We start from the raw sequence: 25,504 nt of genomic DNA, 5'->3' as shown, positions 1-25,504 counted from the left end.
GTACCGTTTTGGAATTAAAAAAAGACGTGCAAAGATATGGCAATAATTTTATTTTTACATGAAAGCCTGTACCTTAATCTACTTTTCTACATAATTTCCGTGAATATTGAGGCACTTGTCATAACGTGGCACCAGTTTTTGAATACCCTCCTGATAAAATTCTGCCGCCTGAATTGTTAACCACTGCATCACAAATGTTTTGACTTCGTTATCGTCTTGAAGACGCTGACCGCCCAGGTGTTTCTTCAAGTGCTGGAACAAATAGTAGTTGCTGGGAGCCAGATCAGGGCTGTATGGAGGATGATCTAGAGTTTCCCATTTAAATGATTTGATGAGATCTTTGGTCTGATTAGCCACATGTGGACGGGCATTGTCATGCAGCAAAACGATACCCTTACTCAACTTGCCACGTCTTTTGTTCTGGATTGCACGACGCAGATTTTTCAATGTCTCACAATACGACGCTGCATTGATTGTCTTATTACGAGGCAGAAACTCCACTAGCAATGCTCATTTTCTGTCCCAAAAAACTGTGCACATGATTTTCCGGGGGGGCACTTCACTCTTTTGGGTGATGATGAATGTCGCCATTCATCTTCACCTTCACTGTGGTACCGCTCAAGGAAAGTCAATGCACTGCCTAAACGTTGGGTTTTGTGCAAATCCGTCAACATTTTTGGAACCCAACGTGAACACAATTTCCGGTAATTCAAGTTCTTGGTAACAATGCGATACAAAACACTACGAGAATACTGAGGAAAGCAGTCGGACAATGATGAAATTGTAAAGCGTCTGTTTTCTCTCACCTTTTCGTCCACTTTCTGCACCAAATTTTCCTTAACGACCGAAGGACGCCCACTCCGTTCTTCATCATGCACATTTGTGCGGCCATCTTTAAATGCTCTCACTCATTTCCTTACCATTCCATCACTCATAATGTTTTGTCCGTAAACTTCAACGATCTCACGATGAATATCGATCGGTTTTACGCCTTTAGCACTAAGAAATCGTATAACAGCCCGTACTTCACAATCAGCGTGACTCACGATTGTTGGAGGCATCTTAAACACTGGAGTAAACAAGTATACAATGAAGAATCTGACTGTAATGGCGTCAGTGCGTAGACAAGAGATGTAGGTAACCAGCGCTCATGCGTGGAACGCCGACCGTAGCGCTGCGGCGGCGGAATCGCAAAACGGTACTTACTTAAAAAACATGCCTCGTACTTTTTCTCTCTTGGTAATTGTTCTAAAAATACTTCCTTTTCGAGTTATTTGCAATTTTTTGTTGAAAAAATCCCTTAATTAGTGATTTTTGGAATTTTTTTTTATCCCATTGGAAATTAAAAAGTAGGTTACTTTTTGTACATATTTTAAATTAGAACTTTCTATAGTTGTTTATTTATAAAAATTGTTTTAATTTTCCAGCTCCGCAAACCGTTTTCGAGGTCGTCCCAGAAAGTAAGTGAATTTATAAATTACATCTTTAAAAGTTAGAAAGTCACTATTGCGTCATTAAAAACTCTTTTAAATATCCATTTATAGAAAAATATCGAAGAATATAGTATTAATAACTACGGAAAGATATTCGTTGCCTTTAATCTTTTTTAGATATCACAATTTTTATAAATATACTAAGATTTACAGTCAGATTCAAATTTATTTAATTTTTTTGTCGTAAGTATCAAATTCACATAAGATTAGGCGAATGAAATCAAAAGTATCATAGTCAATATCCCAACCACACACACACACACACACACACACACACACACACACACACACACACACACACAAATCGAGTGGCAGAAAATTCTAAGACACGATTTATAGCGTAGACAATAGAATATCCATAGTAACGATTATGTTTCACTGTATCGAATGCCTTGTTATAATCTAGGAAACAGAAAGCAGATATAGATGTCCTGGTTTACATCTAAACATCTCTGTATTAGCACATGTACTGCATATAATACTTCTCTGGTTCCTTGAGCATTTCTAAATCCGAACTGACTTGTCCAATGTCTTGTTCTAACTTTTTATATATTCTACGGTGAATAATCTTTAGGAATACTTTTAGTATGTGGCACATTAGACTGATGGTATGGTGATCGCAACATTGTCTGGCGTTTATTTTTTTCGGTATAGTCACGAATGTTGATAGAAGCCATTCCATGTATTGTAACGATATATTTTGCCTACCATAGGGGTATTACTATTAGGGGTAGAAGATGGGGGATAGAAATTCTTGGGCGAAGATAGGGTAAGCAAAATAAACGCTACTTGTGCGAACGGGCACTCAGGGGTTAGTTGGAGAGCTGGGGTCGTTGATAAGTAAAAGACAGGGTGTCGGATTGGGGTAACTACCAGAAAAATGAAATAAAGGGTCATAAATCTCTTGGGACAAACAGAATGAAAATAAACCGGAAACCCCTCAAGAAATTTAATATAGGGCGCCACTTGAGGTGCCTAATTATACCTATTACAACCAGCTAGTTGTAACTGGAGATATAATTATTAAACATAAAAAAACATATCTTTTCCAAATGGAAACTCAAAAAAAAGGGTTAGTTAAAAAAAATAAACAAATGTTAGGAAACAAAATTTAACATTTATTTTTGTGTCACCACAAACAGTTACAAAACATAGAGAATACAAGAATGCTCAAAAAAAAATACAAAATATTACCACAATAGTCGCAAAATACAAAAATACAAAAAAGACTTACATGTGTCATCTGTTTACAATTTCCAGGAGTTGGAGATACTACAAAAACTTACAAAATTTAAATGTAAGCTAACCTTTCTTTTAAAGAAAACAAAACAAATCAAAAATGCTAAAACGGGCTGTCATAAATTAACATTAAATTTAAAACAAAACTGAATAAATAAATTGACAGCTAAAGTCAAACCATAAAATTTACTACTTTAAATATTACAAATTCTTTTTTGTATGAAAGCAATTATTACTTTTTTTAAAAAATGTCTGCTTTACTTTAAATTTACACAAAAAAAATGTTACCTGGATTTCACAATAACACAAAAACAAGTTCCTGAGGTTGGAAACTGGAGTTGAATTCTGAACACGAACACACGAACAAAAGGGACTGGATCTCACACTGCAAATTGGATCGACCATTTGAGGCCGAAGCCGGCACTGAGCACAAAACTTATGACTCTGCCTCTTAAACAACTGGAACAGGTAGAATTAGACGATTAACTGCTACTAAAATTGATTTCCATTACGTAAGACGAAGATTTCCCTGAAAAGGGACAAAAACAGAAAACTACAAATTCGACGTGAATTTGGACATGACGCTGGACCACTGGAGATCACCGCTCTTCACCGCGTCTCCAACGAAAGTGACGAAATTATCTTTAAAAATTGCTCGCATAAGTTAGAACAAACAAAGCACTTAGGGTATAAACTAAACACAACGGAAATTAAGACGTAAATTAATTTGAAAACGCAATATCGGGCGGTTTGAACAAAGGAATATCGAAGAATTTGCGCCTGTGACATAAACAAACAATAAAACAATTTATTATCGACGGCGGCGACCTAAAAAGAACGAAAGATTATAAATTGAAGGATACGGACTAAGAAACATTAAAAAAATTCTTCGTTATTATAATGCATATATAAGGGGATTTCAATTAACACATATACGAGGGGATTTCAAAATAAAATGCTACAGTATAGTATACAAATTCGGTCACTGCTTCGATGACGTCGTTTTCTATATTAAGTGGGTGTAAAATTTGTGGTTATTTCACATTTTTGTAGCTGATTCTTTTAATGCTACATACGTATCTCGTACAGCGTTTTCCGTTCTCCCAACAATATTGATATCATCAGCATAGGCAAGCATTTGCACTAATTTATCATATATATTGAACCAGTGGTTGTGATTTGTGACACACGTATTACTTTTTCCAGAGCCAGATTGAACAGTATACAGGAGAGAGAGAGAGAGTCTCCCTGGCGCAACCCGTTATTTGTTTTAAAAGGTTCAGACTGTTCCCCCTGAATTCGTACTCCACATTCATTTTCTAAAGATAATCGTTGTGCTAACTCCATACCAGTATCTAAGATTCTTTAACCAGCAAGTAATACGCTTACGATCTGGAGCTCTCTCTCCTTCTAGCTTTCCTCCTATTATTAATTTTAGGAGTCAATTTTCTTATACAATTCTAGAAGGACTTCTTCGTAAAGCACTCTATCCATCCATGATTTTTTGAGCATCCTGTCGTAGAAATTTTCATTACACAGGGAATATTAACAATATCGTTACAGCTCAGGAATAATAAAAGCGCAGGAAGGAGCATTTGATTTTTAATGTGTTGACTAGAGTGGATACATGGTTGGTTGGTTGGAGTGGTTGGTTAAAGAACAAAAATATAGATTTTGATGATAAAATGCTAAAGATTTAATAAAATGCATGAACATAGTATCACTACCGACAGACTCAACGTTATATCACTTCTTCTCACGGATGAGTCGTTACAATTGTTCCCCTGAATATATTAAATTTACACACTGGTATTGAACTATGCCCCCGGTCTCTTATTGCAGATACCTCCGAAGTCTATGCTTTTTAGCCCAAGAAATAAAAGTTTCCCTGACAACTGCTTTGGTTCTTATCGAGAAATACGGAAATATTAGAATATCGGAACACGATACATCTTCATCATTTCATGGAACTTTGATGTCTATCTATTTTATATAAAAACTAAAATTTTGATTGTTATTTGTAGAGATAATGACGTAAATCGGTCCCTAGTATGCGACGAACAAAACCAAGTAACGTGTGTTATTTGTCGAGAAACTGTTCTATATGAGGATTGGTCTGATCATAATATTGATAGACACTACAATTTGGCGTGGCGAGTCGGTGAAATTCAGTTGGTAAGTAGCTTTTCTCGGATTTTATCTAGTTAATTTAACTATAATACATTGGTCGATCTACAAGGTATTATTACAAAATTTCTGCATGCAATTCTTTATACTTTACAAAACTATTACAATTTACCCCAGTTAATCTGTGAAATAATTATCGATATCGCTAAAAAGGCTTTTATTTTGCAAATTTCTCTGGTCTATTGAACTCTTCTTAATTATAAATAAACTTTTTTAGTTTTTAGACGATTATTCTGTGTTACGATCCAAACTACAACCTTTCTTTGCCAATAAGAAAACACTTTCTTGTCTAAAATGCAGTAAAGTATGTACGAAATTACTCGAATTTGTTTGCCATAGAGAGGAGTGTGAAGGCATTTTAGCAAAAGGGCAAGTTACTTGCGCTATTTGCAATAAAATACTGGAGAGAAAATCTTGGATGGCTCACAAATTGAAACACAACAATTTAGCGTGGAGAGTTGGTGACTATCCGTTGGTAAGTGATGAAAATAATTAAGTTATATATAGTTGATTTAGATGGTCATGATACGAAATACATCCACATACCTTTTTGAATGTAGGTACACTCCAAGTACTCCTAAATGTACTAAGTACTTATAGGCGGCGAGACTGCCTTTTATCTGTGAGATTTGGTAAAGTCTTAGGTGAGATCTTACTCTGTAAAAATGTAAAACAGTAAACACTTTATTTGGTATTCAGAGAGAGTAATAAATTACCGTTTAGTGATCATTACGTAGGCATGTCTTTTTATTCTGGTTCCTATCCGTTTCGGATGTTGGAAATCATATTGGCAATCATGACCTTGCTCGCTGCGGCTCGAAACAGCTCCGTTGAGGTTTTCTTAAACCATGTTCTTAAATTCCGCAGCCATGATATTCTCCTTCTACCGGGTCCTCGTTTACCTTTGACTTTACCTTGCAATATATACTGCAGCAGGGAGTAACGGTGCTGATTTCTCATAACGTGTCCCAGATATTGCAATTTTACGCGTTTGATCGTAAACACAATCTCTGGTCCTTCTTCATTTTTTCTAGAACTTCCTTGTTCGTGATCCTTGCTGTCCATGATATTCTCAGCATTCTTCTATAAAGCCACATCTCAAATGCTTCAAGTTTTTTAATAGTGGTGTCTGTAAGCGTCCATGCTTCCGCCCCGTACAACAACACAGAGAAAACATAGCATCTCAAATGTCTCATTTTTGTATCTAGGGATATGTTGTGACTTTTGAAGATGGCGCTCATTTTGTTAAAGACCGTTCTTGCCTTTCCTATGCGGCACTTTATTTCCTGTACATTGCTCCACTGTTCGTTTATAATAGTTCCCAGGTAGCAATACCGTTTTACTCGCTCTATCTGCGTCCCATTAATGTATAGATGAGCCCCATTTATATTCTCCTTGCTGATAATTATTTGTTTCGTTTTGTGGGTTTTAATGTTTAGTCCGTACTGTTGACTGTACTCGTTTATTCTGAATTAGACTCTGAAGTCCATCTAAACTATCTGCTATCACCATGGTGTCGTCGGCATATCTAACATTGTTTACTCTTTCACCATTTAGAAGGATGTCTTCGTGTATTCTGTAAAGAGCCTCGTTAAAAATTTTCTCTGAGTAAATATTAAATATCAACGGCGATAGGATACATTCCTAACTCCACGTAGTATTTTTATGTGATCTGTTTCTTCTCCGTTAATTTTCATGTATGCGGTCTGATTCCAGTAGAGTTCTGAAATTATTCTGAGGTCTTTGTCATCCAGGTCTGCTTCTTTTAAAATGTTTATCATCTTTTGATGTTGAACTCTGTCAAATGCCTTTTCATAGTCGATCAAGCACGCGTATACGTCGCAGTTAACGTCCCTGCATCTTTGAATCAGTACCTGTACTCTCTGGTACCCACTGCGTTAATGAAGCCGAACTGTCTGTCCGATATTTGTTCCTCGCACTTCTTATAAATTCTTCCATGGATGACTCTAAGAAACAGTTTCAACATGTGGCTCATTAGGCTTGTTGTTCGATATTCTCTGCACTTTTTAGCCCCCCGTTTTTTAGGTAGTGATCCAATTTATTCCTTCTTCCTCCACCAGTTTTATTGCTTCTTCTACCTCAGATTTAAGTATGTCCGGGCCCGTTATCCTCTCTGAAAATGGATGCCTATAATCCGTTGAAAAAGTGTCTCCAAATATATTCTCCATTTGTCTTTCATCTCTTGGGTGTCAATGATTAATTTTCCATTGGTGTCTATGAGTTTCATTTGTGTTCGCTTTTAAAAGTACCCGTTATTTCTTTTACCTTTTTGTCTACATTAAAATTGTCATGCTTGGCTTGTAGTCTTTCTATTTCTTTACATTTCTCTACAGCTTCTTTTTCTTTAGCTTCTCTTATTTTTCTTCTGATGTAAGCCTGCATTTTTTTATATTCATCTTTATTTCCTTTAATTAACCTTCTGCGTTCCATTAATTCCTTCTACGTAGGCATGTACCCCTCTCCTATCTCGAAATTATCTAATTATCACTCTACAAGAACTAGTATGTGGAAGATCTGAGAGATACACATTGAAAAGAAGGTGTGAGAGAATCGGCCCTAGGGAAGTCAATTGTTCAGTTTTATTTCCTTGCTCATTTTGTCTCCCATAAGAACTTACTACTAGGCATAAATTTATAAAAACCACAGAACAGACTCTAACGACCGATCTACAAGTTTTGGGGGAATATTTTAAAAAGTAGAAACTTTTTCCTAGTGCTAGCAAAACTGAAGTATGCTTTTTCTATTTCAACACTAAAATGACATATAGGAAATTAAGCTTTATGTTCCAAGACAAAATACTTCCATATAATAGATAAGATCGTAAAGTAACCTTAAAAAAGTCTGTTAAGCTTAAAAAGAGAGATGAACAGCTCTGTGGAACAACTTTGGGATCTCTAGCTGCTACTCTGCGATGTTCAGCTATCGTATTGGTGTATTCTGCGTATGAATGCGTATGGTAATTGGATCATTGAGATGCACCCAACTCGAATAGCTTTCTATCCTATCAGGGATCGCTTTACCTGATATCCGCAGATAAAACGCCCTAGTAACAAAATATAAAAAGATTAATGATAATCCAGACTTACCGATACAGCAAAATACTCCTGATTTGGGAAGGAACAGGTGGAAATCTAGAAACCCGTCTCTATTAACGTTCAGGTCCCTATTAGCGGCCAATAGAGTACTTCATCCTGATCAGTTGGTCCCAGGTTTTGATTTGAATACCAAGGCATTGGTGACACAAAAATAGAATTAGGCCTAGGTGCGCTAGATGTGGTGAGAAGTGGACAAGTCTCGGTCTTTAACTTTTGACTCATTACCTCTGAATACCTTCTCCGATCATATCCAGATTCATGGAGGGACCTTAAAGTATCACCAAAGGTTATACATTGGATATGTAGTCTCGACATAAACTTCTAATATCCAAATATGTTTGTTTGTTTTTAATTCTGTATGAATACTTGTTGTTATTTGTATTTTATAATTTGCATACAGATTTGATGAGGCACAGATAATGCTCCAAGAACTCCATACTGCCACAAACGTAGTTGGTCTTAAAATAAATTTTTCAAAAACACAATTTATGACAAATTTAGTCAACAACAAAAACATCTCAGTAGAAGACAAAGATATTGAGCCTATAAATACTTGGGCCATGAGATCAGAATAAGTCAAAACAACCAAACAATCGGGAAAAGAAGAATAAACCTTGCTTGGGCTGCATTTGGAAAGATGAAGGATATTAGTAGGTCTAAGATTCCAATGTGTCTAAAAAGAAAAGTATTTAATCAGTGTATTTTACCAGTGATGATCTACGGCGCAGAAACCCTAAAACTTACAAGAACAACAGTGAGTAAACTACAAGTTGCGGAAAGAGCAATGGAGAGAATAATGTTAGGGATTTCTCTACGTGATAGAATACCCAATGCTACTATACGCAAAAGATCAGGAGTAGCAGACGTTATTGAAAGGATAACAACACTAAAGTGGAACTGGGCAGGTCATGTAGCAAGATCAGTTGATGACCGGTGGAGAAAAAGAATTTTGGAATGGAGACCCCGAATACAAGCTAACAGAAATAGAGGTCGACCCCCAAAGAGATGGACAGATGACATAAAAAGAGTGACTACAAATTGGATTCAGATGGCGCAAAATCGGACTAAGTTGAAAAGCATTCGAGAGGCCTATTTTCAGCAGTGGACGTAAGAGGCTAGTTGACGATGATGATGATTTTATAATTTTCTTAATATTGCGCCATTCGCTAAATAAATCACTCTACACAGCAACTCACTCGAGGACATTTTCTAGAACAGTCTAATTTGTCGCTTCTTTTATAACCTTAATTAAAATATCGAATATAGATTTGTTTGAATAAGATACCAGATACAAACCCCCGATACATTCATTATTACACGAACATAAGGGAGTCTCATAAATTCCAATGGTATAATGCTCTGGGAAGAGACAATTTTGTAGTGTTAAAAATGAAACATCTTTCGGAATTCATCAGTTAAACTACTCCCCATATCAGGGAAGACGGACTACTCCTACAATTTGCATATTTTGAGTTCTTTTTTTTTCATTTATTTTAAATTAATTAAATAAATGAGATTTTCACGTGTACTGAGAAACCAGATCGAGTCTGTAAAGAGACGAATTAAACTCACAAAATTATTACCGCCGTAAATTTTTCAGAATTCATTGTTTACTACTTAAAGACACCAAAGTTTCTCGGAATAGACTGATTCTTTTGAGTATTGTATGAACTTGCATCTTAGTGTTACGTTGACCTTTTTACAATAAACCGTATTTTTGGATAACGATGAAAAGACATCAAACGAGTGTTTATATTATTATATTGCTGAGAAACGCAACAGATCAAATGAATGTGACAAGAAAATTGAATGTTACTTGATCAACTGTGTAAAGAATTGACCAACGATTTCTTCAGAAAGGATCTCACCAACGACGCCTCGGTAAGGGTGCCTCACTATTGCTGTATTGCGAGGCCGGACACAGGATTCAATTAGCGTTTCTACTGGAAGGTAAAAGAATAGGGCAAGCTTTGACAGCTTGCAGTGACAAAAGATGCAGTCTTGCGTTTGCCTGTGAACGTCATATCTGGTTGGTTTTGGTAGGGACTCAGTAATAGTTTGAGCAGAAATTTTGAAGCTAATATTACACGGCACATATTTTAACACAGTATCTCGAAGAGGTTGGTATTTCTAAAATTTTTTGGCCCAATCAATCTATCGATCCCTATTGAGCGTACATGAAACGCTTTAAGAGAGTCATAGTTACATAGTAAATCCAGGAAAACGGCAGCAGGCATTGGAAGGCGGTATCACAAGTTGGATTGCGTTTTCAAGAGCAACTATGGTCGACTTGGATATAGAGATTTAAACGTGTCCACTTTTTATGCGTTTTGTTTTATATACTTGCAGGATATTCCTCTTTCAATACCGGATACATTGTAGATGACAATGTTTATTAACATTTAAGGCACACACAACGAGAGCATCTAAATTTCTACATATAATATTCATACAGTTATTGAAATAATATTAATATTTTAGGATCTAAACAGCGACGTCTTAGTATTAAAGATCCTGAACGCCTTGTATGTTGCGAAGAAACCTTTGACGTGTGAAACGTGCGGCACGGTAAAAAAATCAGTTGTTGGCTTTCTGTCCCATCGTGGAGTGTGCGGAAAGAACATTGAAAAGGTAAAGGTGAAATGCGAAGTATGCGGCAGAAAATGTTTACCTTCGAGTATACTATCTCATATGAAATCGGTTCATGATCCAAACAAGAAAAACAACAGCGATTATTTTAATATCGACATCACGGCCCCGCACGGCAAGAGAAAAGCCGCCAAAAGGTAAGTTCAAATGTTAGAAAACGATTGCGTTTCTTTTGTTTTTGTAACTAATTTAATTACTTCGTACAGTGAGCCTTAAAAAATATGTGTTACTTAAACTTTAGCAGATTTGTTGCTGTAATAAGAACATATTGTAACAATTTTACTAAAATACCACAGAAAAATAAATGTTATATTTTAATTATAGTAAAATAAAATAAGTTTCCTTCAATTTTCAAGAGCCAATTTAGCTTCCTAAATTTATAAGTGACGTGCTACAAGTCGAGAAAATTAATTACAATATTCAAAGTAAATAATAAAAACAAGTTTCCATCGTCCTAAGATCGCAGGCGAAAATTTTACCTTTTCGCTTTATATATTGGTCCTTCGAACCGGATTAGAACTAGCGACCTATGAATATTTTGACCTGTCATGTCCATACAGTTACTTATTCGACTTTATAGGAAAATAAATATGGAGGCTGGAAGAAAACTAAATGAAAACAAAAAATTTTACTTTACAGATAGATGAATATATAAACAGACCGGGAAACAGATACAATAGTAAACAATAACCGAAAATTATACAAGGTGACATAACAGACAGCAGAAGAACAGATAAAATGGCCTTCGCTAATCGAGAGAAGAACAATTCCACCAGTTAAAACAACAAAATCTCTGTGAGTAACGACGTAACTGGAGAACTAATAAAATATGGTGGAAAACAGCTGTACGATGCTGGGATGGAACATTACGAAACCAAGGTGGCAAGAAACTTCAGGCAGACTCAAATACAGATGGGGGTAACATCCTAAAAGGTTTAAATACCATGGGAATACAAGATTGGAGAGAAAATATGATCGATCGAAGTAGACGGAGGCAAAATGTACAGGCAGCGAAGTCTCTCGGAAGGATTGTGAAGCTAGAGAGAGAAAGAGAGCGAGAGAGAAAAGAAGAACAATTTCCGAAAACAAACAGCCTCCGAGAAGGAAACCCCCCGATCTGGAACAACTCACCTTTATCCTGTTCGTCAGAAAAACGCGTGTCTTTGTTACTGCAACCACCATCATCCGAAGACACAATGGGTGTAGATCCAAATGGGTGACCAATGGGTCAGTAGGTGGTCTTCGCTTCTGGTACATTAAGTACATGAGTCCTCACCAATTTATCCTGCTTTTGCATGTTTAAGATTCATTTCTTGTGGTGTTCGTATGTGCTCGTACGAACTTTGTTTCAGTTTCATTACCAATTATCGTGTTTTTAACTTTTTTTCTGTTTCTTATAATTTCATTTCTTAAATCGTCGAATAAAGTTAAGCAGTACATCAATTTCGGTTGAGAAAAGTTTTTGTGTCAAATTTCTGCCTATGACATACTTTTAACCCATTCATACTGGCTGAATCATAATCTGATAAGTATTCATTTTCTTTTTCTATTTTAATGGAATTTTTTTCGCTGTTAATGTTTTTTTTACTATTAATAGTTTTCCAACTCTCTCTATACCTAGATCCTCCTATCTTTCCTTCATTCTTTACTTTTGCTCATTTTTAGTCTTCACCTCTTATCTTATTTTCTATTTATTTTCCTCTTGTTTTCCTACACTCTCTAAAATTTAACTTAACTGGTATTCGATTAAAGATTTTGCGTATGCGTCGGTCACTAATTTTTGAACTTGAAGGACAACATTAAAAGAACTAAGAAATGAAATGTTAAAAAGTGTAAAGAAAGAATCAATACATCATAAAAATTGCCCAAGAAAACAAACCAAGAAAAACATTAAACATCCCATTCTGAACATCGGAAAACAAAAAGCTTTGAAAAAGAACCAAAAGAGAGGCTGGAGACAGAAAATATGGAGAAAATCAGCAACTTTTAAGAAGAGGGCGAGTAAAAAACTAGGAGAATTTTATCATTCTTGTATTTATGTTGAAAATGTTAACTTTTCGTATTTTCAGGGCTTTAGACAAGATCGATGAATTTGCAAAAGAAGAAGTAGAAGAGTATTTTAAGGTAAATATAAAAAAAAATGTTTTTTTTATTTGAAAATAATAGACGTTCTTAGACTTTTGACGAATTAGCTTGTTCATGTACATTATTTTATTAAACTGAATGATCCGATTCGGAAGGACCAAAACGATGAATATTTTATTTATTTGTTTATTTATTTATTGAAAATATTATTCGACCATATCAGTTCAATAGCTTCAACTGTGGTCATATAGTTATTGTTCATCATTATAACTGTCTTTTTAAATTTTATTAATGTATTAACAGAAGTCAACAGTTTTTTATTGAGATTTGAACTAGTCACCATGAATATAAAATACCTACCAGAAGATAACTGAACCGAGAAATTTAATTAAAATATCTAAATCATGAAGAAGAAAACGAAAAAAAGTCAGAAACAAACATTTACTGAATTCAGTAAATCTGCAGTTCAATTTCACATCATCTGGTAGGTCGGCCTTGATTCCCTTTTTCATTTCGTGGTCTTTATTTTAGAATCCACCTGTGACCTTCTTTCCTTGCCAGTTTCTTTGTAACGTTTTCTACCTTAGCCTTAGTATTCCAAATAATTATGCCAGTATTGTTCTAAATATGAACTTTCTCTTACCTCTGTATTATCATTACTTTTTTCCGGATGATTTTGTTTAAGTTTCCGCCGATTTTGTTAGTTGTAAATTTTTTAAATCTAATGATTTTAGTACTATGAGAAACAACTCGATTTTAATGAAAACAAGAATTTTAAAACGTATTTAAATAAAGAATTACACAACAAGAAGTCGTTGAAATGCAAAATTCAGAATTGCCAATTCGAATCGGATAATATATCAACGTTTTTGGACCACATATCCTCGTGTCCTTCAAAACCAGCAGAGGTAAGACATCTTTAATTTTATATTACATAAAATGTGTTTAAGTATTCATATAAGTTATGATTCTATCGAATCATCACGTCTTATTTTTTGCTTTTACTGCTTGTTAAATATCTAATAATATAACTCTCTTTTAAGTATTATACGTGTAAGACGTGTTTCTACACGCAAGCGTCTCAGGAGGACATAATCAAGCATTTACGAAAAGCACATTCACTCAAAATACGGGAGGACGATGACTATCAGAAGGGATTCTCAGACGAAGACGAGGAGGATGGAGTCGTGTCCGAAAAATCGAGAAAGAGAAGATCTATCGCCTTTCAAGAAAAGAAACAACAACTTATTAAGTTGAAAAACGATACCAGCTATACAGGTAAGTCATTTTTATAAATATGTACTATTGAAGTTTAAAGTAAAGCGAAGCTGTAAATAGTTGAAGTTGTACTAATATTTTTTTACATTTAAAGTTATAAAATGCTCTATCTTGCTCTACGCATTTTATCACTCAGTTCGTTTATTATAGTCGTCTTGCGCCCGACAATATTTAATTTTTTCCTTTTCTACGACTTTTTGAACATTCATCGTCAGAGTTTTACTTTCAAAGATTCTTTCAGAATCCTTCTGTAATACGTTATCTTAAGTGTTACCCATATATAGTCATATTTTTTAATATGCATTCCTTAAACTTATAGAGAGGAATTTAAAGCACACTCACTTCTACAGAATATCACAGTGAGATACTTTATTCATTCATAAATCAACCAACCTGATGAAGAGTGATTACAAAATGGGCATTACTAATGATGGTGCAATAGCAAACAACGAGAGAAACAATTCAGTATCTTTTATACTTTCAATACAAAATTACAAATTTGTCTACTCTTACAATCATATGAGGAATTTGTTTAGCTATATTTGAGAAACTTGCTTTAGATTTGACTAACCCGGGGTACTGACAACTGAAAAAATTATTTTTCGTAAACTGTGCAAAAAAAATCATCGCCTACTCCTTCGCATTGATTCATCAACACCGCTGGAATCCCTCGGTAACCACGTGACGTCAATTCCTGGACAGGGGTATTAAGAACGGTTCGGGGCTCTAAAACCAGGGCTCAAAACGACTTGTCACCCTCGTGGACAATAGATATGGGAAAACATTCTGTTCGATGAAATGATACGTGAGTAAATAAAAGCTTTTCGAAGATAAGCTTCTCATGATACCAGTGAAGGATTTATCAGTCCCATAAGAAAATATACACAAGATTTAAAAGTTGTCTCAAAAACGTGTTTACAAGAAATGTATTGGAATATACTACAAAATAAGATAAAATAAATTGATATTTGATGACATTGGGTAAAATTGTACTAAATTTTATTTTATTTTTATTTTAGCTAGACCTTTATTTGTCTTGGCAACAACTAGATGGCCGAAAGATGAATGTCAGTTATTCTCGCACGCTTTCAAATTCGCAATGAAGTTGTAAGTATTAAAATTTAATGAAAATGCAAAAAAATAATAATAACCACTGACTTTTTTAGCTGTGAGACACATTATATTGATAGCCACGATTTGAAGAACTTGATTTGTAACAAAGATGCTTGGGGTTTATTAGAAGAGGAATCTATCGAGAGGTATTTACCTCCATCAGATTTATCGTGTGATGTTTCTGTAAAAACTATTAACGGATATGAAAATGTTTATAATTGCGAATATACTTTTAAAAACTATGAACTCTTTGAGGTGCAGCGAGAAACAGGTAATAACAATTCTTTTAAAAAAGCCGTTTTTAGAAAGTTTTATAAATACTTTAGGTAAATCAGTTTTAAATCATTTAAAATCCATCATAAGTCCCTCAAAATTTGTTTAATAAGTTCTTAATTCTCAGTTAACCTTGAAATTCGTTATGAGGCCCCTAAACTAACTCATAAGCTGTTTAAAATTTAAAATTAGTCGTAGTTCTTTTTCGATTGGTTACTTAGCAATCAACTAAAAATCTTAAACTACCTTCAAAATCAGCTATAAGTCCTTTAAAATAACTTGTTTGCTCTTTGGTTGTTTTAGAGTTAGGTATATACTCACGGATATCTTTCAAATCAGTGGGATGTATTTTAAAATCAGTCATGAGTTCATAGAAACATTTACAAACAGTCATGTGTCCTTTAAAATTGATTCAGTCAGTCTTAAATTCTTATGTAACTTTGGCGTTAGTTAAAAGTTCTTTAAAACCATCCAGACAATTCTGGACAGTTTTAAAATTGGCCCTATGCTATTAGTTATTTTTAAAATCAGTTGTGGCTCTTTTCAAGTCAACCATTTGTCCTTTGGTAGCTTTACAATCAGTTAGACGACTCTGTTAACCGTGGAAATTGGTTATAAGTTTTTTTAATTATTTATAGAATGAACCATATGCTTACGGATATCTTTGAAATCAATTGCCTGTTGTTTAAAATCAGTTATACTTTCATAGAAACATTTTAAAACAGTCATAAATCCTTTAAAATCGATACAGTCAGTCTTAAATTCTTATGTAGCTTTGACATTAGTTAAGAGTTCTTTAAAATCACCCAGACATTTCTAGACAGTTTTAAAATTGGTCCTATGCTATTAGCTATTTTTAAAATTAGTCATAGCTCGTTTTAAATCAATCATTTGTCCTTTGGTGGCTTTATAATCAAATATATGTGTCTATACTCGTTTTCATTGTTCTTGGCGTGTGCCTGAAATAAGCTACTACGGAATTTTTAATATTCGTCTCTCACAGATGCGTAATTCAATTGTGCGAGTCACGTTCGTCATGGTAAAGTGCGATGAGAAGGGAATGAAGAGACCACTCACGTCTCCCAGTATTGTAGCAATAACACCGATGCGTTTGGCCGATACGGTGTCGGTGATAAGTTCGGCCTCTTTACGAATACAGATAGCTGGCAGTGACGTGTTTTTTTTTATTATAACATGTTACCCTGATCTGTGCAGGTTTGAAGTAGCTGATAAAATAGTTTTTATAAGTAAACAGTTTTTAATTAATTAATAGTTTGAGCTCTTACTGTGTGGAATTCCATTACATAAAATAATACTCTCGACACCTTAAAAATTCCAGTTTATTATAAATTAAGTCTCTCTCTTCCGATACTCATTGCAATAATGACTTGTGGCATTGTTCTTGAATGAGCTGGCTAATAGGTCTATAATTGTAGGAATTACCATTGATATTTTATGTTGCTTTAGTCGATTTTAGTCAGTCATTGTTGGAATTTGTTCCGAACAGTTTTACTTATTATTTTTTGTTGTGAATAACTAATTGTTCTATTTAATAAAAAAAATGCCGGGAAAAACGATAACAGGAGAAATGCTACAATGTGTAGTTCATTTATTGGAGTATTTTAAAAAAGAAAAAGAAAACAACGAACCTTTGCTTTCGTTATCATCGGTACATGAACGAGTAGCGGACGCTTTGAAAATCAGTCTTCGCACAGTGACAAGAATAAAGAGTGAATACAAGACAGGGGCAGCTCTTACTACACCAGGAGAGTCACGTAATGTACAAAAAAAAAGACTAATGATGTCAGCTATACTATAAAAGGAGAGATTAGAAATGTACTGTATGGCATGAAAGCAAAAGGAGAGCACGTTACAATTAAAGTTCTAAATACACAATTAAGAAACAAGCCTCTCTATGACGGTTCTGATACAAGTTTGTGGCGTCTTATGAAAAATTGTGGGTTTTCATACAAACTGGAAAATAGTAGACGAGTGCTATGTGAGAAACCATGTATTGTCTCCAAACGAGTGTATTTTTTGAGGCATTATATGAGAAATTTTTTAAGTCCAAGCCCACTTCAGTTCGTTTTTTAGATGAAACATGGTTATTCCTAAAAAGGGCATATAAACGTACTTGGCAAGATGACTGTGTGAAAAGCATCAGAAAAGGACACGAAAATACAGGTAAACGCTTTGTTGTTTTACATGCCGGAAGTAGGCAAGGATTTGTTAAAGACGCTGGATTACTGTTTTCTACGAAATCGAAGAGTGCAGACTATCATGATTCTATGGATAAAGAGTCTTTTAAAAAGTGGATCTCCGAAAAGCTGATACCAATGTTGGAGGAATCATCTCTAATTATTATGGATAATGCCTCATACCATAGCTCTTTAATAGAAAAGTTACCGAATGCCAGTTGGAAAAAATCGGACTTACAAGAATGGTTACGAGCGAAAAAAATTATTTTTTACGACGATTCGGGCAAGACAGAGCTATTGAGTCTTTGTCGCCAGAATAAACCACAAAATACCAGGTACGTTATAGACGAGCTACTCCAAGAACATGGGCATAGGTTTTGAGATTGCCTCCATATCACTGTCAATATAATCCGATTGAGTTGGTCTGGGGCATTTTTAAACAATACTATGATCGTCATATTGGAGAACATGGACGTGGAGATGCATTAGCTGAGGCAACACCTGCAGTGTGGGCGAGTTGTGTTAACCATACTGAAAAATTAATTCAGGACGACTGGGCAAAAATGGTCACATATGATGAAAATGAAAGTAGGATTATCATCGATTTGGCGGATGATTCCAATGATGAAGACGGTTCCAGTGAAGACGCTGACTGATTAGCTAATTAATCAAGGTCAGTACGTTGTAACAGTTCAGAATTCGGTACAGTGCTTAAAGCTTAAAAAATCTGTATCATTTTTTAATTAAAGTGGGTTAAATAATTAACACTTTTTTGGGTATATTTCAAAATCCTTTTAAAATGTACCTTTCGTTGTATCCTGTCCTATTGTACTGCAAGCTAGAAAAATACTTCTTCGCAATTTATACGTATACTCCGTTATTAGAAATTTAATGAAAAATAATTTATAATTTTCTTTTATAACTATTATTTCGTTTGACATGCTACATTTTGCTCCGCCACTGGAGGAGGTAAACGAATCGAGCTTAGACAAGGAACGACAGATGAAACAACTTATTGCAAGTGTTTTTATACGCACACGCTAAGAACGATGAAAACGATTATACTAACTTTGGAAATTGATTTAGTTCTTTAGAAGTTCTTCAAGTTCTTTAAAATTACTTGCTCATTATTTGGTAGCTTCAGAATGAACCATATGGTTATGGGTATCTTAAAATGAGTTGTCTATTGTGTAAAACCAGTCATGGGTGTGTAGAAATATTTATAGTCGGTCATAATTCCTTTAAAATCGATCCCGTCAGTCTTGAATTAGTATGTAATTTTGATATTAATTAAAAGTTCCTTAAAACCGTCCAGACTTTTCTAGACATTTTTAAAATTAGTCCAATGGGATTGGTTGTTTTTAAAATCAGTCGTAGCTTATTATAAGTGAACCATTTGTCCTTAGTTGGCTTCAAAATCAGTTAAATGTAACTAATAACCTTGTAAATTGGTTATAAGATCTTTAAAATTACGTGTTCATTCTTTGTTAGCTTTATAATGAACCATATCCTTATAGGTATATGTAAAATTACCTGCCGAATGTGTAAAATCAGTCATGAGCTCATAGAAATATTTACAATCGGTCATAGGTCCTTTAAAATCGATACAGTGAGTCTTGAATTCTTATGTAGCTTTGCCATTCGTTAAAAGTTCTTTAAAACTACCCAGACATTTCTATATAGTTGTAAAATTAGTCCTATACTACTGGCTATTTTTAAAATCAGTTGTAGCTCGTTTCAAATAACTAATTGTTCCTTATGTGGCTTCAAATCATCAAAGTTCTTTAAAATCGGTCCCTACAGTATTGAATTCTTTTTTGATATTAGTTAGAAGTCATTTAAAACAAAACTGGTTATTTTAATCTTATATATATATATATATATTTTAAAAATACTTTTAGCACTCCCCAAGAGGGGTTTTCTTCCGTATTAGATTCGAATATTGTCTTTTCACATGTATGATATTGTCTTCTTGTGTGTAATCTGCCTCATTAAGTAGAAACTAAAAGAATATTTGACCGATCCTTCTGTACTTAGTCGAATCATTTTTTTAGACACCATCACGATATTTTGTGGAGGACCAGTACACTCTTTGGCATGGTTACCAACTCCGCACACCGGCAATAACAAACCACAAATTTTAGCCGTTGGTACTAGTCGAGACTTCGATGCAATGTACCGAGTCGACGAATTTTGTGGCGAGCGCACTATAATACAGTTCTGGAATTTTGGTATATTAAGAAATTTGCAAGAATTTTCGGAACCCACATTCGAATTTGGTCTTGCCGTCGACTACGGACCAATTTGGCATTTGGAGTGGTGTCCTTCGGTATGTTATAATGTTGAAGATTTCGGGGAATGTACTAGGTTAGGATTGCTAGCTGTTGGTGGATCGACAATGGCTGTTAATATTTATTCTATCCCTTCGTTAGAAGATAAAAGGTAAGTTGTATCTTTTATATATTTTTATCGTTTAGTATTGAGATTTTTAATAATTGTGAAATTTTTTTTGTTCACACTGATGACATTTAGGAAATAGAGATGGGGCTAATCGTTCCAATCGATGAACTCGTTGATCTGAATTATTTCGCCAAAGTTACACTAACGTTTTTATAAATAGTTATATCTTAATTTTATATATTGACTAAAAAGTATTGTGTTTAATTTTTAGTGGTTTATTTTACAAACCCCGACCTATTTTAAAACTGCAGCTAACCGAGAACGAAGCAGAATTAAAACGGATGTGTTTTCCTACCAAAATATCGTGGAGTAAGGTTAGTATACCCGTCTCGCGTTGTACATCTAGTTCGCTTCATAATATTCATATTTTTAGATGAACGGAAGCTGTTTTATAGCAGTGGGATATTCAGACGGAACAGTGGCTGTGTACAATCTAAAAACAGTCTCGAATAAGTTGGGCTGTCAAGATAAAAACTCTACAGAAATTTTACTTCCTTCCAAAGTAATAAAGGCTCATTCTCACTACGTATCAGGTAAGTTGGAACGTGTTTTGCTGTTATTTTTAGATAGAAGATAAGCAGAGGAGGCTCTACTTTAAATGCTCCCCACCACTACCACTCTGACGTCACAAGCCTCGCCTACGGATCTGACAAGCCAGACTCTACGAAGGCTGAACGCTTACATGATATGCTACTGTGGGCGTGGTTTTGGACGTCCGCAGTTCTGTTCATCTCTTCAATATTTTCAAGCTTTTTAGTTCTTTTTTTTTGTTTAAATTCCACTACATTCACTTTAAGGAAATAAAAATTAACCCTTTCTTTTAGCACTTTCTTGGATTCCTGTTGGTAATGATCGATTTTTATACAGCGGATCTTTTGACAAAACCGTTTACGTATGGGATTTATACAGCGAGGATAAATTCTCTACGAAAAAAAGCGGAATTGTGACGGACGGAACTTGGTTGACAAATTGGATATCTCATATTACGACCACCGAGGAAACCTCGCCTAGAAACTGTGAGTAATGTTGATTAAAGTTTTCTTGTCTATCTTTGGATTTTTCTTTTTCATTTTTTTTCTACAAATTGTCGCTTATTTGGTTGCTTCATATCTGATAATATCTGTGTGTTTTTGATTTTTGAAATATAGCTCTATACTATTTTCCTAAAGTTCCTTAACTTCTACAAAGAGGTAGGAAACCTCTTAACATTGTATTGCATAGATGCCAATCTTGGACACTGAGGCAATCAGAAAGAGTAAAAATACAAGCCTCTAAATAACATTGTTTTGTATTAAATTGTACCCCATCCCCGAGACGAAGATTGGCAATTCATATCTGTCACCACTTGTTACGTGACCCAGATATTGTAGTTTTCTTATTTTAATGGAATCCAGTATCACCCTGCTGTTCTCTATTCTTCTTACCACTTCTTCATTGGTTATTCTGTCTGTTCAGGAGATTCTCAGCATTCTTCGATATGTCCACATTTCAAATGCTTCCAATTTATTGAGACATTGTTGATTTAAAGTCCATGTCTCCACACCATACAAAAGAACAGAAAATACATAACAGTTTAGTAGGTACTCGTTTTACAAGATTTACGCGAAGGTCTCTACAACATAATATTTGTTTCGTATTATTGAATGCACTTCTAGCCTTTTCTATTCTAACACTAATTTCTTTGGTATAATCGTTCGTTTCAATAATGTTTGCTTCAGAGTTACTTAAGTAGTACTAATACTATAAGTTTAAGTAATGCTTCAGAATTACTTAAAGGCACCTACCCCATATACACTTCAAGATCTGAATTTCTTGGAATCTGTTGTTATACCTTCGGTTAATAGCAGAAAGAGCGGAATTTGATATTAATTTTTTTTATCTAATTTAGCTAACTATTGTTACATATATACATTTTTTACCAAACTTAGGCAACCATATTTACCATTTGTTAAGTAGACCTACGACCTAGTCAATTTTAAAAATGACGTCACGATATGTATAGGTTTTCAATTCATAGAAAATTAAATTAACTATTTTGCTTCAAAGACAGTTCGATTTAAACTCTTTTTGCAAAGTTATTTCTAATAATATTAACTGGCTATAATGTGTAGATCTATCAGAATGATAAAGAGATCTTAGCTGCACTTAACATTAGCAGTAATTTAATCGAACCATATAAGGAATAATGGAATGATTGCAGATAAAAAGAAAGTAGCAATTGAAGAAGTAGAAGGATTGAAGAACATACGAGGATAATGACGTTAAGACTATTGTGTTCCCTTTAAATTTTGATTTGTAAATAAAAACTGTAACTTATTTTACAGTTAAAAGAAAATGAATTTAAAATAATTAATAAGAAAAAAGATAAAAGTAAAAAGTTAGTAAAATAAATCCGATATCTCCGAAAATTTATACTTTACTTAATTTAGACAACCACCTTTACATATAAACTCTTTTTTTTTTAGAAGTTGTTACCTAACGTAGGTAACCATATTTTCAATTTGTTTAGTAGATCCACCAAAAACATGTATTAAAAATACAACATAAAATTTAATTTTTGTGAATTCAAATCCTCAGCAAATCGTCGCGTTGAGAGGTCATTTTGAATAAAACCTGTTTTTGACAGAACTACGAAACAAATTGTAAAGGAGGTTGCCTAACTTCTTTCTTTTACTAAGTTTCTATGATTACCTCACTGCTTATAGTGTTTTTTTTTGTATTATTTTTTTAACTATAACTATATTCTCAGACTTTTACGGGACAGGTTTTGAGCACTCAAGGAAGCAACTAGATAATCTGTTTTGTCATTTTCAACTATTTAAAATAGAATTAGAGTCGCCATTGTCGGTTTTTATGAGCAGGACTTGACTAATGTAGATTAATATTTTTAGGCAATGTAGTGAGTACGCTATTCGCGCACAGATCGTTTATAGAAGACACCAGCAACCTGAACAGTTCTCTGGTAACTGTGCTGTCACTATCAGCTAGCGATTGGCTGAACGGTTTTGTACAAGCAAATTCGGTGGGAGAAGTAGTTGCCTTCTTTCCACATCAAATGATGCTCACTCAAGATGGTTTGAGGAAGGGATCTAAGTATCGATTTGTAAGTACATTTAAGTTTTGTCTACTCGTAAAATGACTAGTTTTACTAATTTGGTACGGCTATTAAAATTCATAATATCTTACAGTTAATTGGGTATACAAGACTGATAGAAAAATCGAAGTCTGTTGAAGAAAGAACAGCTTCGGAAAAGAAGAAACGTGATTTGTTGACGCCGACACCCGAAAGAAGTAAAACTTCTAAAGTGATGGATGTCGTGGACGACAAGGAGCTCTACTACGAACCGTTAGATTACCGAGAAGCTGTGGAAAAGTATGGAGTAGTTTTTTGTGATTCTAAATCGGTAAGTAATAAAAAATTGCTCGTAAATAAATATTAAACTTCGCGTTCTAGATGGAGTTAAATGTTTCTTGATGGCGTGTATTAAAAATCTATTACTAAATAGTATTGTTATACCACTCACCAACCCGTTTAAGCAGGCAGGCGTGGTGTTTTAATCGCCAAAAATCCCTCAATGAAATGTCAAAGTTCAGAACTAAAATATCGCAGGCAAGCAGAACGAATCGTATCTAGTATAAGTGCTCTAAAAAACTGTTTTCAAGTTATTAGGGCCCTAAACTCTATACATTTTTCTTAACAAATTTTTAGTGAGTTTTGGGCGCGACGTAGGTACCAGAACTCCTTTTGGCTCCGGCAAGCTTTCCTCATCTTCACCACTTTTTTAGGCCACAAGCCGCCGCTGATTTAAAAGATCTTAAAACTAAGTGCATGACAAATCTTAACGTATTAAAAACTCTGCCCAATCATCATTGAGGTGCAGACGAAGACTCCTTACTTCAGATTTATAGATATCTTATTCGTTCTAAAATAGATTACTGCAGTTTCATGTATATGTCAACTAGCCCATCAGATTTAAAAGTTCTTAATTCTGTACACAACACTGCACTTCGAATCTGCCTTGGAGCCTTCAACTCGAGCCCCGCAAAGAGTTTAGACAGAGAAGCTACGTCGCTACATCTATAAATCCAGCTTATAAATTACTAAGTAATGACCTTTTAAACTTTCCTTCTCCTATTAAACTTCAATCTATGCCACAGTATCTCTCACCACATCTGAATAACATCGATCTTTCAGCCATAACTCCAATATTAATATCACCTAAACTTCCCTGGAATAAATTGGAAGCACATTTTAATCTCTCGTTAACTAATTATGATGAGCATAAGACAAATCCACAATTTCTAAGGCACACCTTTAAAGAATTAATTGCTAATAACAGATTTGACCAAATTGTATACATAGATACTTTTAAGAGTCTTATAGCTGTTGGATGTGCTGTAACTTCAAACACAGATTTAATCATATCTTATAATCTCCCGTTCTTCCGCTGCATACATATTGCTGAATTATTCTCTATTCTCCAAGCTACAAACTTACTATCACCAGAAAATAAAAAAGTATCAATATGTACAGACTTTTTAGCGTCTATCTACTCTCTCAAAAATATGTACACGGTACATCCTTTGGTTCATCCATTCAAAACTCTTTCGATAGTTTAATCTCACTAAGAGCATTCATAACCATGATCTGGATTCCTTCTCATGTAGGAATCTCAGGTAACGAACTAGCAGACCTCTTTGCAAAACAAGCCTCGTCTACTACACTCGCGATCATAAAATCCGGGTTACCTTGAAAATAACCGATATTTCATTTTTAACGAGCTTTATCGTAAATAATAATAACACAAATACAAACTAATGCATGTTTCTGAGAATTGTTGCGGTTTCCTTTGTAACAAAGAATTCCAATAGCGCCGATTTCGCGGTAAAGTGCACACTTCCCAAAATGAACGCTACCTGTAACTCCGCTTGTTTTAAATGTCTCGTTTGTACTTCGACTTTCTGTTCAAATGCAACGGACAAACGTTTATTATTGCCACCATTAGTGTTTATTAGTGCCATTATTAGTGTATTTTTTGACAAAAATGCCTTTGACTGTTGTTGAAACGGCACAAATTGTTGCACTTGTGGAAGACGGTCACACTCAACGGCAAGTCGCAAGAACTGTTGACGTAAGCCTTTCTACGGTTCAACGAGTGCTTCAACGCTTTCAGGAGGCAAGTTTGCTAACCAGGCGACCTGGCTGTGGACGAAGAAGAACAACCAAGGCACTAGATGACCGTTTCCTTGTGTTTCAGGCTTTACGAAACCGGACCTCAACTGCGGTTATGCATCACAATCGTCTAGATTAATTAAGAAATCCCAATTTTAGTGTTGCAACAGTCAGAAGAAGACTTCGTTCTTCTTGACTATCTTCTCGGGTAATGGCTAGAGGACTGCCACTTCGCTTTTG

At 34.7% G+C, this 25,504-nt stretch overlaps 1 protein-coding gene across 1 annotated transcript in view; it reads left to right on the top strand.

Moving 5' to 3' along the window:
- Positions 1-25,504, top strand: part of LOC140437838 (uncharacterized) — a 35,227-nt gene that overhangs the window by 6,750 nt on the left and 2,973 nt on the right. The window contains exons 3-17 of the mRNA XM_072527606.1: positions 1,428-1,460; positions 4,757-4,907; positions 5,137-5,394; positions 10,517-10,821; positions 12,754-12,808; positions 13,504-13,677; positions 13,813-14,047; positions 15,067-15,154; positions 15,214-15,431; positions 19,686-20,073; positions 20,303-20,405; positions 20,465-20,624; positions 20,916-21,107; positions 22,983-23,194; positions 23,280-23,495. Coding sequence (XP_072383707.1) covers positions 1,428-1,460; positions 4,757-4,907; positions 5,137-5,394; positions 10,517-10,821; positions 12,754-12,808; positions 13,504-13,677; positions 13,813-14,047; positions 15,067-15,154; positions 15,214-15,431; positions 19,686-20,073; positions 20,303-20,405; positions 20,465-20,624; positions 20,916-21,107; positions 22,983-23,194; positions 23,280-23,495 — 2,788 coding nt within the window. The remainder of the gene's footprint in view (positions 1-1,427; positions 1,461-4,756; positions 4,908-5,136; positions 5,395-10,516; positions 10,822-12,753; positions 12,809-13,503; positions 13,678-13,812; positions 14,048-15,066; positions 15,155-15,213; positions 15,432-19,685; positions 20,074-20,302; positions 20,406-20,464; positions 20,625-20,915; positions 21,108-22,982; positions 23,195-23,279; positions 23,496-25,504) is intronic.

This window comes from Diabrotica undecimpunctata, chromosome 3 (genome assembly GCF_040954645.1).
Source record: "Diabrotica undecimpunctata isolate CICGRU chromosome 3, icDiaUnde3, whole genome shotgun sequence".
NCBI classification, from domain to species: Eukaryota; Metazoa; Arthropoda; class Insecta; order Coleoptera; family Chrysomelidae; genus Diabrotica; species Diabrotica undecimpunctata.
The sequence above is the reverse complement of the archived record's forward strand: the minus strand, read 5'-3'. Positions and strand labels throughout refer to the sequence as shown.